The following is a 12,936-nucleotide window of genomic DNA, read 5'->3' as shown; positions in this document are numbered from 1 at the left end:
ACAGCTGCTGTGCCTAGCACAGCCCCTGACAAACAGTGCCTCCTAGCAGGCCTGCAGGGGCACTGACAGTAACTATGATGAGGGCAGGGGAGTGTGGGAGAACGGTAATGAGTGCTTGCACCCCACACAACATGACATCTGCAAATTAAAAGCAACCTGGACATAACACCATGTACAAGTGAGCATTAGGCACAGGTGGAAAACGGCACTTTCCATATTTATAGATCAAAGAGGACAGGTGTATAGAGGGGTACACTTTACACTGGCTGAAGTCCTTTCCTGATGCACCTAGTCAGACGATCAAAGGACTACATCAGAACAATTCTATTTTCGCCTGTCTTTATCAACTTTGCAATGCTAGTGCGGGTTCCATTTTTGCTGTAAGAAACATGAAATGGGAGTGATGTGTTGTGCAAAACATTTTGTCTGTCACCTGAGAAGAAGACAACGCTACAGGGGCAGGGGGATAACACAGGTGCTGTCACCGTCTGCCGCTGCCCTGACTGTTTACTCTTTCTTTCATCTATTTTTGCTTCCCCTTTGTTTTCCATCAGATAAAAGACGGACAGAAGACTGTTTACGTGTCTCAAACACATCTGAGGGCTGTTGATCTGAAGGTATGCCCTGGTTAATGCACAGGCTCCACACTACATTTTCTCCATTCTCCTCACCAGGCGGGTACAGGACAAAGGAGGCCCCACATGTGCAGCACCCAGAGCTGGAGATGTACACTTCCATACGGCGGCTTGACAAATCAGCACAGTCTCTGAGGAATAGGTTCCAAAAGGCTCCTCTGTGTCTCCACAGAAGAACCCAATCTAGGCCCTCACAGTCATCCTAACCCCCCCTCCCCACCTACCCACCCAGTGCCCCTGGTGTCAGGGATTCTGTCCATCATTAAGCTCTCCCTCTCCCACAACTGCTCGGTAAACCAGTCCCAACCCTTTCCCAGCTGCAGGGAGGATGCAGGAGGCTATGACCCCGGCCTCTTACTTGTGGTCACAGCGGGCGTGGGCGTGGGTGTGGACGTGGGCGTGGGTGTGACCTCGGAGGGTTCAGGGGTGCTCCCGTCCTCATCTCCACTGCCTCCGTCTGTGGAAGGTAAAAGCACATTAGCACACACACCCTTTCCACAGTCCCGCTCCGGGACCACGGGGGGCACCTCAGATGCGATGCGTTATTCTCAAACGGGGGTCAGAGTTTGTCCCTCTTCACCTTCCTGTGCTCGATTTATTTTTACAGGCAGTTCCTATTCCTGGCGTTTTATTGTCTCCCAATTTTAAAATGGCTGTAGTCACAAAACCAACCTCAGAGTCTGCCCTCCCTGTAAATACATAAGGCTGAAGACAAGCCCTCACTCTCCTACAAAACGTGCTGACAGCCGCCATCTATTTTCACTGTGCAGTCAGTGTGACTGAGGAGTAACCATCACGCACAGAAGCCGCAGACAGATTGTTGGCAGGGAGACAGCACTCAGGTGGTGTGGACACAGTCAGGATAAAAACCAGATGCACACCCTTATTTATTCATTACACCCAGAGACAACTTCAGCAGGGTGTTGCATTGGGTTCATCAGGACAATGCATGTGGAGCTGTTCCCTGTAGCGTTGTGGCTAAGGTACACGACTGGGACCCAGAAGGCCATGATAAGGTCCTTGCAGCCGTTAGCCCCTTTGGCAAGGCCCTTAACCCCACACTGCTCCAGGGGGGAGTCTAATGTTGACTGTCAGTGGCTAAATAACACCTAGATAAGTGCAATAATAATGTAGTGGTATGCCTCTCTTCCCGCACCCACCTCCGGAGTAGTCCTCCAGAGCGAAGTCCTCATCGTCGGACTCGGCCAGGAAGCGCCTCCAGCGCCGGTCTTTCTGGCCGGCCTCCAGGTCCTCAGGCAGGGCAACATCGCCCCACGACCTGGAGCCGCAGGCCACCTGCTGTAAAACAGAGAGCACCGTGTTTACGGGGGTCAAATTCCCCCCGTCCACGAACATCCATCAAACCTGAAAACCTGGGGAGGACCTCACGCAAACAACTCAAACAAAACAATACTGCAACAGCTCTGCCTTCGTTGCAGTTAAACAGAGCAACTCTCTCACAAAGAGAAACGGTGCAGCCCATGTATTTTTAAAAACAGTGAGCATAGTTTCAGGATTTAATTTTTATAGCAGGTGTATTTGTTTTTAGGACAATCATTGGTCCATTAGGTTCTTGGTTGCCTTCAGTACACCTTTACACATGCATTTGCTCACAACTGCTATAAGCATATGCTTGCCTAATTAGATTAATTTTGGATTGGTGATCCAATTTCAAGCCAAGTCGGTTAGAGTGTGTTTTCTGCTCTTATTTCATGGATGGTTTGTATGCTTTGAAAAAGCTCCCTTCATGTTCAAAGTGCAAAAGCTACAAATCAAGGGACTCCCAGCTATGACCAAGCCTTATCTATGCAGTCACCATCCAGCATACAACCTTAGATCCAACTTAGATAACTCAAGTAATTCAGGCTCTTCAGTTTTTTAACAATAACAAAGTGAAAGGTAGTGGCCTTCACAACAACCGCCCACTAAACCACTGGCAGAAGGGCGCACCCTTTTGTTTCTATTGCTACTTCAGCCAGAGCAATTAGGCTAGTGCCCCCCCCCCCCCCCCCCCCCCCCCCCCCCCCCCCCCCCCCCCCCCCCCCCTCCTCTGGCAGGATGCCACACTTGGCATTTCCAGTCGGGACGGCACGCCAGTTCCCATTTCCAGCGGTCCCCATCACGCCGTGTTTCCCATTGACACTGCTCCAGCCGGTAAAGAAGTTGATCTCCTCGTGAAATCCCCTCTCTCCTGAATGAGCTGCCTGCAATAATAATCCCGGGCCTTTTTCAAAAGGAAAGCGCTGACCGTCCAAATTCTTTTGACTGGTGCTGGTCAACGGACCATTGGTGCGATGCATCTCCCAGGCCCCCCCCCAAGCCCAAATTCTATGAGTGCTGTCCTTAAACCCCCCCTCCCTGTGATTTCCTCTGGGCTGGACAGCCACACCTAGCAGACAGTCGCGGCCCACACTAGCAACATGGCAGTTCAAACATCACTGGTGTTGCTGACAGAGGGAGATATACTGAGCTCAGTATCATTAAATAAAAGTGAAAAATAAATGAGATAATATCTGAAAAACATATGCATTTCAAATCAGAGTTCTTATACACAATTTAAACCAGTTAGACTAGTTAGTATATTTCATGATAGACTAGTTAGTATATTTTACGATATTTGCAGTGTTATTGTCATGATATTTCCATTTTCAGAACCTCAGTTAATAGACTATAAAGTTGGCATACCAATTTAAAAAAAGATTTTCTCTGTGCGTGACAAGTTCAATCAGATCAATCTGTCTATTCACCCAATTCACCATGGTTCTGTCTAATGCTTGCTATTATTTTCAATTTCAATAATATTTCCTATGATTTTGTATGTCACTCATAGTTTTGAATAAGTAACGAAAATCACACCTCTAGTCCTGGTAATGAAAATGTGCAAAGCCTTTATACCTCTAAGCCAATAATAGTTAAAAGGGAAAGAAGCCTTACAACATGAGATCAGACAGTTTGCTGTGATTTAATGTTTATGCACAGAAAACAATTATTATTGCCATATCCATGATCAAAAACAGCTGTAGAATTACTCCACACTATCGTTTCAGCAGGTCAGACTGCCTCCTGTGTTCTCAATACCAAAATAAATATATTATATGCCCATAATTAAATATGAAATGAATTATTCAATAGTTCATGGGAATGCCAAGAACAAGAACAATAAAAACATTCTTGCAAAATAATAGCAACAAGGAACACGCACACAAGGAAACACACAAACAGGCACAAACACTAGTCTGTGAAAATGACCAAACGCATCCATTAAGCACTAATTTAAAAAGCCACAGCCAGAAGTGTTGAGATAATTCTATTGGTTAAGACAGTCCAGATAACATGCTGTAAGACAGGGTCTTATTCTTTGGTAAATCACAGCTCACTCTGAATGCTTGGGGGGCCATCCCAGCTGGGGGGGGGGGGGGGGGGGGGGATGGGGTATTGGGGGGCTGACAACAGATGCAACAACAGCAACCCCCCCCCCCCCCCCCCCCAACACTGGAATCCTGTTTACATTTACATCACTCTTTTCAGTAACTGTTTGGATTCGCCTACGAGCTGCTTTTTGATTGGTTGCAGACCACTTTGGGATTATACTGCAGGTCCCACCAGCTGTTGTTTAGAGTTTACAGTATATCTGGACACAGTTGATGTTTATTGTCAACAGAATTTATCTATTTATCCATAATCTGCTATGGCCAGAGCGGACTCATACATATGTACTCTGTAGGAGTTGACCGGACATTTTACTGTGTACAGGCATGCCTGGATTTTGCAGTGCCGCCTTCTGGTGGGTTTACCACAGACCACAGAGAGTCCCTGTCCATCTCACCGGTCTGATGTGAGAGTTTCCCAGTGCCACTCCACCCAGTCCAGGTTTCAGCAGCAGGGCCTTCCCTGTGTGAGAGAGGTCTAGTGTTTGCTGCTGACTTAGCAGTCCTCCAGGCGAGGCTACCTGGAGCTGCTGCATTTTGTCTGAGTTTGGCATTTCACGTCTGTCTGTGCTGGGCACTCCGGCTGATGAATGTTCTGCTCAAGCACTCACCTTCAGGATGGCCCAGAACCACCACACAAAAATAAAGTATTGGAACTGCGCTGCTGCAGTTCAGCTTGTTGTAGTTGCACACCGAGGGCCGGGGTTCGATTCCTTGTCCTGCCAAAGCCTGAGGGAGGGGGGAGGACTCAGCAGGGGGAGGCTCAGTGCATACAACAACGTATGAATGTGGTGTATCCTAGATAACATGGGTAATTGCCAATGAAAAAAATGTATAAAAAAAAGAAAAATTAAGTATTTCAAGGATACTCTTGGTTATCAACTCCATTCTTGGCAGCCTGTGTTTATTTTCGTTACATGGTTCATAAATGTACGCACCATCTTCCCTAAGGTCAGGTGGAGAGGAGGTTTAACAGGAATGGAATGTTCGCAGCGAAGGACACAGCTGATGAAAGCCTGACAGGGGCTCTCTCCTTTTATCAGGACCAGGGCCCCAGGGCCCGAGGGGTCCGCCTGCCCAGAGCTGAGGGGCCATGTGGGCCCCCTTTACCTTCGGCAAAGACAGCGCTGACAGTCTTCATCTCTGGTGGACAACTACAGTGTAATAAGCCCACAAGCATTAAACAGCCTCTATTTACACGTTCTGCAGGCTTACCGTGCCCATCAGGCCGTCACTGTCTTATAGAATGACTGACAGCAGGTATGTGCCTGAAGGGTGTGAAATGGCAGGCAGGAAGCGATGTAGTAAAAAGCTGAGTATTTCACTGAGATTATCCGCAAGGTATGGAACTGAACCTGGAGGGTTTGGTCGTAAGGACTTCACAGCAGGATGATAATGTTTGCTTCCTCAGGTTTTTTATTTTCGACCATGATGGGTGGTTATTACCCATCATGCCGTTTTCATTGGTTAACCTTTGGCCTTTTGACCCATGACAGCATAGCTGCACAGGTTATTGCTGTCCATAGTTCCAGGAAGTGTACAGACCACAGTGGACACACGCAATGTGGAAGCATATTCTTCACCGAACATTCTAATGATGAGGTCACAATCCCGACTGGTAATGAGAAGCAATGAACACCGAAATGGGATTTTGAAAACACTCCAAGAAAAGCCTTCAAAGAGTTCAACGCTAGCGTTACTGTTAGATCTTACTGCTATTTTCAGGCTGCACGTCAACCTAATGAAATCTGGGCCGGATCAGTGGAATATCCAAATGCTCCAAGCATTACTTCTGTGCTAAAGAAAAGAAGTCCATAAAGAAAAAACAAAGGCAACGTGGACATACACTTCCCGAGTCTAAAAATCATATCCTGAGGTCATTCGTTCCCCCAAGTGCCGATCGTGGCGCGCGTGCCACGGTATTTCGGGCCCCCAGCGGACACAATGGTTTTAAATGGGTCTCCGGCTGCTCCTGTGACCTTTCTGACTGTCTCCGTGCAGCTGCTTGGCCCTGTTCTTGAACTCCACGGTGGGGAACACACATCAGTGTGACCCCGTCTCCTCTCTTTGGGTTGTGTGGCGCGGTCGTTTGCCCGTGTGTAACTCGGTGTGGGCCCCAGAGTCTGAGCGCGCTCAGTTCCTCCACTCTGCAGCTCTGTCAGGGCCTGAGTTCGCCAGGACAGGCCCGGGGATCCGGCCCTCTCGTACCTTCGGTTTTTTCCTTTATTATTTACACGACGCGCCGGCGCATTGTTCCGCCAGACGTGTCGGAACAGACGCCCCACAGGCAAGCGCTCGCCGGGGAGCGCGGAGGGGGGGAAAGTGGGGGGTCTAATTACAAGCTGTCAGGAGTTGAGATTAAAAGGAGAATATATGAGGACATTGGTTTGTGTTGGCTTCTCCTTCTCCCTGGAGAATAAAATACATAAAACATGTTTTTTGGAAGGAGGGCGTTCCAGGGTTGAGAGGCGATACTGCATAAATGTGAAACCTGATGAAATTCCCAACATAAATTAATAATTTCATTTGTAGTTTTATTTTCGATTCATAATTAAAATCAAATGAATTAAAACCAAGCACACACTTGAATATATATATATATATACACACACACACACACACACACACACATACACATGCACACACAACAAAAGTAAGCATGGTCGCACACAAACATGTGCATAATGTACTGCCTACACTCAGTGAGCACTTTATTAGGTACACCAGCTTGTTAATGCAAATATTTAATCAGCCAATCATATGGCAGCAACAAAATGCAAAAAAAACATGCAGGCGTGGTCAAGAGGTTCAGCAGTTTTTCAGGCCAAATGTCAGAATGGGGAAGAAATGTTATCTAAATGACTTTGACCATGGAATGATTGTTGGTGCCAGACAGGGTGGTTTGAGTATCTCAGAAACTGCTGATCTCATGGGATAATCGCCAGCTCTAGAGTATGTAGAGTTTGCAGAGAATGGTGCTAAAAACAAAAAACATCCAGTGCTGTGGGGAAAAAACGGTCCAGATTGGTGACAGGAAGGTGACAGTAACGATGTATTAGTAACAGTCGTATGAAGAAGAGCATCTCTGAACACACAACACATCAAACCTCTAAGTGGATACTGAGTGTATATGGAGAACACATACAGCACATGTACAGAAACACAATGAAATGTGCACGGTTGCATACTGTGTATTGTGTAGACCGAGCCCCCCATTACCCCCCAACACACACAGACATGTATACACAGACAGACACACAGACATGTATACACAGACAGACAAACAGACATGTATACACAGACACACATACTGACATGTACACACAGACATGTACACACAGACACACACACAGACATGTATACACAGACACACACACAGACATGTACACACAGACATGTATACAGACACAGGCACAGACATGTATACACAGACACACACAGACATGTATACACACACACTGACATGTATACACAGACACACACACTGACATGTATACACAGACACACACACTGACATGTATACACAGACACACACACAGACCTGTATATACAGACACACACACAGAGACATGTATACACAGACACACACACAGACATGTATACACAGACACACACACAGACCTGTATATACAGACACACACACAGAGACATGTATACACAGACACACACACAGACATGTATACACAGACACACACACAGACATGTATACACAGACACACACACTGACCAGGGATGCCACATGACAAAAGGGGAACTGAAGGTGATTTGAAATACAAGCCTTTAGTGGCATGCAGAGGACAGTTAGCAGAGAGTGACTCTCACAGATAGAATTAAGAGGCTACAGGATCAGACAGCTTGGGTTACGGGTATAGCAAACGACTCTTCCCCCACACAACTGTGTTTGTGTGCGCTGCTTCACTGGGGTATAAAAATAAACAGTCCAAGTTGCTGAAAAAATAATGGGAACCATCCTCCACTCAAGGAGAGATATCAAAACTGAAACAACAGCTTGTTTGTAATGCTCAAAGCATATCTTCATACGCTCTTAATTATACCTAGCTATGCTTTTCTACACTTGAATCTGTCACTTCAATCTATATATGACTTGAGTCTCTATGTATGTATTTTACAAACCAAAAAGAATGTGGGAGAGAAATTACAAATGTCCCCAAGACCCAAACATAACCCAACAGACCCGAACATAACCCAACCATCCCCAACATAACCGAACAGACCCAAACATAACCTAACATAACCCAACCATCCCCAACATAACCCAACAGACCCCAACATAACCCAACCATCCCCAACATAACACAACAGACCCAAACATAACCCAACCATCCCCAACATAACTCAACAGACCCATCTCTTTCCAAGTCTGACATTTGAGCCATTCTCCAAAACCTGCAGTATTTATTATCTGTCAATGAAGTGTCATTAACCAGTCAGCCATGACTGCCCAAACTCGTCGTGCCCTGGAATGGCAGGCCTGTGTTCAGACAGGCAGGGGTGAGTGATAATATTGTCCCAGCTGCCCGCTGCTCTGCCAGGGGGACTGGCAGGGACAGGAAATAGTGCAGTATCCTCCTCTGGAGGAGGGAAAGGTCACCCCAGCCTCAGGGGGATTCACTTCAGTCGCAGACGTAAACGTGTGACCAATCTACAGCCCAGGGTTGCCAGTTTTACAATTTGTCAAATCCGGATAACACGGGCAGCAGGAAGCTTAATCACGGACAGGGTGGTGTGCTATTAGAACCAATGAACGGGGGGACGCGGTTGCAACCAAAGGTGGGGGGGATCACGGACTAGCACCCCTGCTACAACCACATTTCAACTGAGAGGGCACTGACGTTTCACATGGCATCGGGGGAAGATGAGATTCAAAACGTTAGAAGCGAGAAAAGAAAAACAAGCAGTGAAACAGGTGACATGGGCTGTGTGTGTGGGATTCCCAAACAGAAACCCCAGGAGCAGGCAGGCACAGTAACATCTTGTTTTAGGCGTTTGGCAAGTGAAGAAAAGCCCAAACGTTTGTGCAAACAAATAATAAACATTCCTCATGGTAGTGCGGTGTACTCCACTGACTTTATACTGTTTGCAGGACCAGCACCAAGTTATATTTGATACTGTGAGTTCAGCATGTTTCTTTTTGTAACATACTGTGACTACACACTCTGACAGTATATCTGAGCTATTAAGTACATTTCTTTTTTTTTTATACTTAAAACAAGATCAAGGGAAATCGCCTTCAAACAATTATGCAGCCGTCAGTATCCAGGAGACAGGAGCCAGGGTAGGGTGATTTTCACTCATCTTTTCCGGTTATTGACACCCAGGTACAGTAGTGTATTTCTTCCGCCAATACCGCCAAATAATCTCTCAATCAAACTCATCCCTGTCCTTAGGGATGAAAGCCCCACTCTCAGCAAGAACGAACACAGGACTGTGTAGAGTTCCACTTTCACATAATGTGAAAGCCTGACAAAGCAGCAATACTTTTAGCCATCTAGTGATCTCAGAGAAACAGGGGAGGGGAATTCACCACTGTGCTTTGGAAACCATACATTTATGGATTAAAATCACTTTACCAGCAAATACAGAAATTCTAGGGTATTCGTAGACTGTAGATCTGTGTGGCAAAATAATTACACACTTCACAATCTAAACTAAAGTAAAACAAAAAGTGTTTCACACCATGACGACAATCAGCCAAGATGCAGTCTGGGATGCGCAATGCCAACTCTCATACAGAACCAATGACTTTCAAGACTGAAATTGTCCAGTTGATACCATAGACCATATAAGGAGTTGATACTGAACTTTAACAGAATAAAAACTACAGTACATGGACTTCAGGCTCAGACTGCAGGCCTACTGCCTGGCTCAAGGACCACCCAAAGGATGCCTTGAAATCAATACCTCCTCCAAGAGAACGGCTGTAGCAACTGCGTCATTTCTCTAGAGAAGCCTGTTAATGCAGTGTATAAACCTGTGAGGAATGTATGGTGTTTACCCTCACTATTCAGCTGTCCGCGAATCTGAGACCATGCCCACCTCAAAGAAAAGAAAACATTCACTGGGCACGTTTATTAGACAAAATTCCTCTTCCTTCAGAATGAATGGCTGTTCACTGACGGAGACTGTATTTGTGTTACAGGGCAATCAAAACAGGCTGGTTGAGGGAGAGGGAGGTGGCAAATAAGGTGAACAAAAACATAAATATCCTCCTGTTTTTCAAAGCTTTTGTTTTGAGAAGATTCATAACTGCCATTTTATTATTCAGACTCAGAACACCGTTCTCCTAACCACACTCCTACCACCTTATATAGAGTCTACAGCAAGTGCAAACATTATGCGGTTAAGAGGCTTGTTTTCATGTGCTTCCAACAACTTGTAGCTCCCTAATTAATGAAATGCTTAAAAGCTGCAAATATGCCTTGTTTTAAGTTAACATAACCAAAAATAATGTACAGGGTGCCACTGTTGTGTTCGCAACACCTTCAGTCACTGTGCTGCTACGGTGACGACCTGGCCGTTCCGGGTCTTTCTGCAGTCAACCGGATCAGGAAAGTCAACAGTCCATGGCCATTCCTTAGCATAAACACCCAGGATGGGGTTGTGGCGTGTTCACTTAAAACCAAAAGAAAGAAAAGGAAGAATAGTTGAGCACAAAGGGTCGCACTCCATCACCCTGGCACGGTTCTGGCACAAAAACACGACCGCAGGCTCGTGACCTGCCTTCGCTAGCAGACCGCGGTCGCTCCCTTCAGAGATATGGTTTCCACCTAAACAAAAAAACAGCCTTTTGTTCCCTCTGCCATGTCACAGATAACGTACGGCTGTTTCCTGTTACCGCAGAGTGGCCAGCATGCAGGGGACTCCAAACAGTGCTGAAACCTATGCCACCTCTGGGGGACCAACCCACAGTGTTTATTAATCACAGGGAAGGCCAGTGGAAATAAGCCATCTCTCCATCTGCACCCCATTTCTGCAGGCCCAATACTGGTGTGATTGCACAACAGACCTGGGTTCAAATAATATTGTTGTGAAATCCAAAACAAATACTATTTCAACCCAGGTCTGCACAATGCAGACCACTGGCAGGGATACATGTGAAATTAATGAGACAGTCTTATCTGTGGTATCACAGACATGTTCATGTTGAAATGTGAAAAGGAAAATCCCACTCTACAATGTTCGTATTTATTAAACTACACACACACACACACACACACACACACACACACACAAACACACACACACAACGCATTGACCCTCAGGTCTTCATCAGGTCAGGCACAGCCGATATATTCCTGAGGCTCAAAATGTTTTGTGCATTATATAGTTCAATAAATGGGAGCATTGAAGGGTAGTGTGTGGGGTTTTCCTTCTTTTTACATTTGAACACTGCAATAACTCCAGCACCTACAAAAAGACTGGGATGTGCGTATGTTTTGTCTACTTTTGTACATGTTTAAGTGTGGACACCACCACCTCTGAAAGTGGTAAGTGCGCATCCCTTCACAGAGCAGTGTCTCGCACCGCCTCACAGCCCTCACCCCATGCTGGAACACTGCCTTGTTAAACAAATGGCAGGATTAGGATGGGCTAAAGATGGACGGGCTAACGGTCACGCAGGAAGTGCCCGCAGCTGTGCGCTGGCTCCGGTCGGGTCCGGTTTCCCTGCTGCACTGGTCAGAGCCCCATTAACTCTGACCTCCACATGTGCTGTTCAGACTGGGCCCTAGCTCAGAGTCTCAGACCCAAACCACCCAAACAGCCAGCACCTGTCACCGCCGCCAGCTACCAGCATGTTGTGTTTTCAGTGCAGTGGGGTACAGGGAGGGGTCTGCAGCCAGACCAAACGCTGAAAATAGAAAAGCGGCCTTTTACATGTCTATGATTCCACAGTTACAATGGTCAGGCAATGACCACACTGCCTGAAGGTTAAGAAGAAGGCCCCTGAAGACCAAAAGTGAAGAAATTTCTTGTATCTCTATTGACTGTACTATATCTAAACTCCTTACTATGTTATCTAGAGTTAGGCACAACCCCAACAAAAGTCAGTGAATTCTACCCTCTAATCTGAACATGAGCACTGGTATGCATAGGCTACATTTTGCAAAGCTTGAATTGCATGTGACATTATTAGGCAAGAGGACTAATACAGACATATTACTGTAATTTCATTTACATGTTCATTTACATTGCATTTTGCAATGGTTTTATCCAGAGATACTTACACCAATTACTTTTTTATTTTTACATACAATGTATTTAAACAGCTAGATACACTGCATTTACTGAAGCAACTCAAGGCAAGTACCTGACTGAAGCGTACAATGACAAGGAATCAAACCAACAACCTTCAAGTTTATTAAACTAACTGATTGTCAATAAGTCCAGTCCAAGTAACCAGCACATTTCACGGTAAACACAAAAGAACTTCCAAAGGTCTGAACTGCTTAACAAGCGACAGTCAGTTTCCACTGTCAGGCTATTTTTACGGCATGGCGTAGCTTGTAGTGTCTGCTAAGAATGGATGTTGTGTAATTGAAGCCAATTTGGCAGGGCATCGGCGTGGAGATTTTCTCGGACGGGTCAGCAGTAAATATGTGCAGAGGTCATCTGCAGAACTTTCACAGGACTGTAGCCTAGGCTTCTATTGGCCTAGGCCTCTATCATGAGAGGAAAGCCTCAAACTAAAAAGAAACTTTCAGGAAAACACTTTCCGCACAGCTGCAAAGCATGCCCTGAGGGCCTTCGATGGGCATCTTTGAACAATCAGGTGACCTATGACATCATGAGATCCATCAAATCCTATTTGCGGCGCGAGCTATTTTCATTGTTTATCGGACCAAGGAGTAAGC

The 12,936-nt window shown here is 46.0% G+C and overlaps 1 protein-coding gene across 3 annotated transcripts in view; it reads right to left on the bottom strand.

The window, feature by feature from the left end:
- Nucleotides 1–12,936, bottom strand: part of LOC133109952 (basement membrane-specific heparan sulfate proteoglycan core protein-like) — a 96,989-nt gene that overhangs the window by 70,273 nt on the left and 13,780 nt on the right. For all 3 annotated transcript variants that reach the window (XM_061219736.1, XM_061219738.1, XM_061219737.1), the window contains exons 2-3: nt 1,796–1,934; nt 994–1,092 (exon numbers count right to left, since the gene is read on the bottom strand). In XM_061219736.1, the coding sequence (XP_061075720.1) occupies nt 994–1,092; nt 1,796–1,934 (238 nt within the window). The remainder of the gene's footprint in view (nt 1–993; nt 1,093–1,795; nt 1,935–12,936) is intronic.

Source organism: Conger conger, chromosome 14 (assembly GCF_963514075.1).
Source record: "Conger conger chromosome 14, fConCon1.1, whole genome shotgun sequence".
NCBI lineage: Eukaryota > Metazoa > Chordata > Actinopteri > Anguilliformes > Congridae > Conger > Conger conger.
The sequence above is the reverse complement of the archived record's forward strand: the minus strand, read 5'-3'. Positions and strand labels throughout refer to the sequence as shown.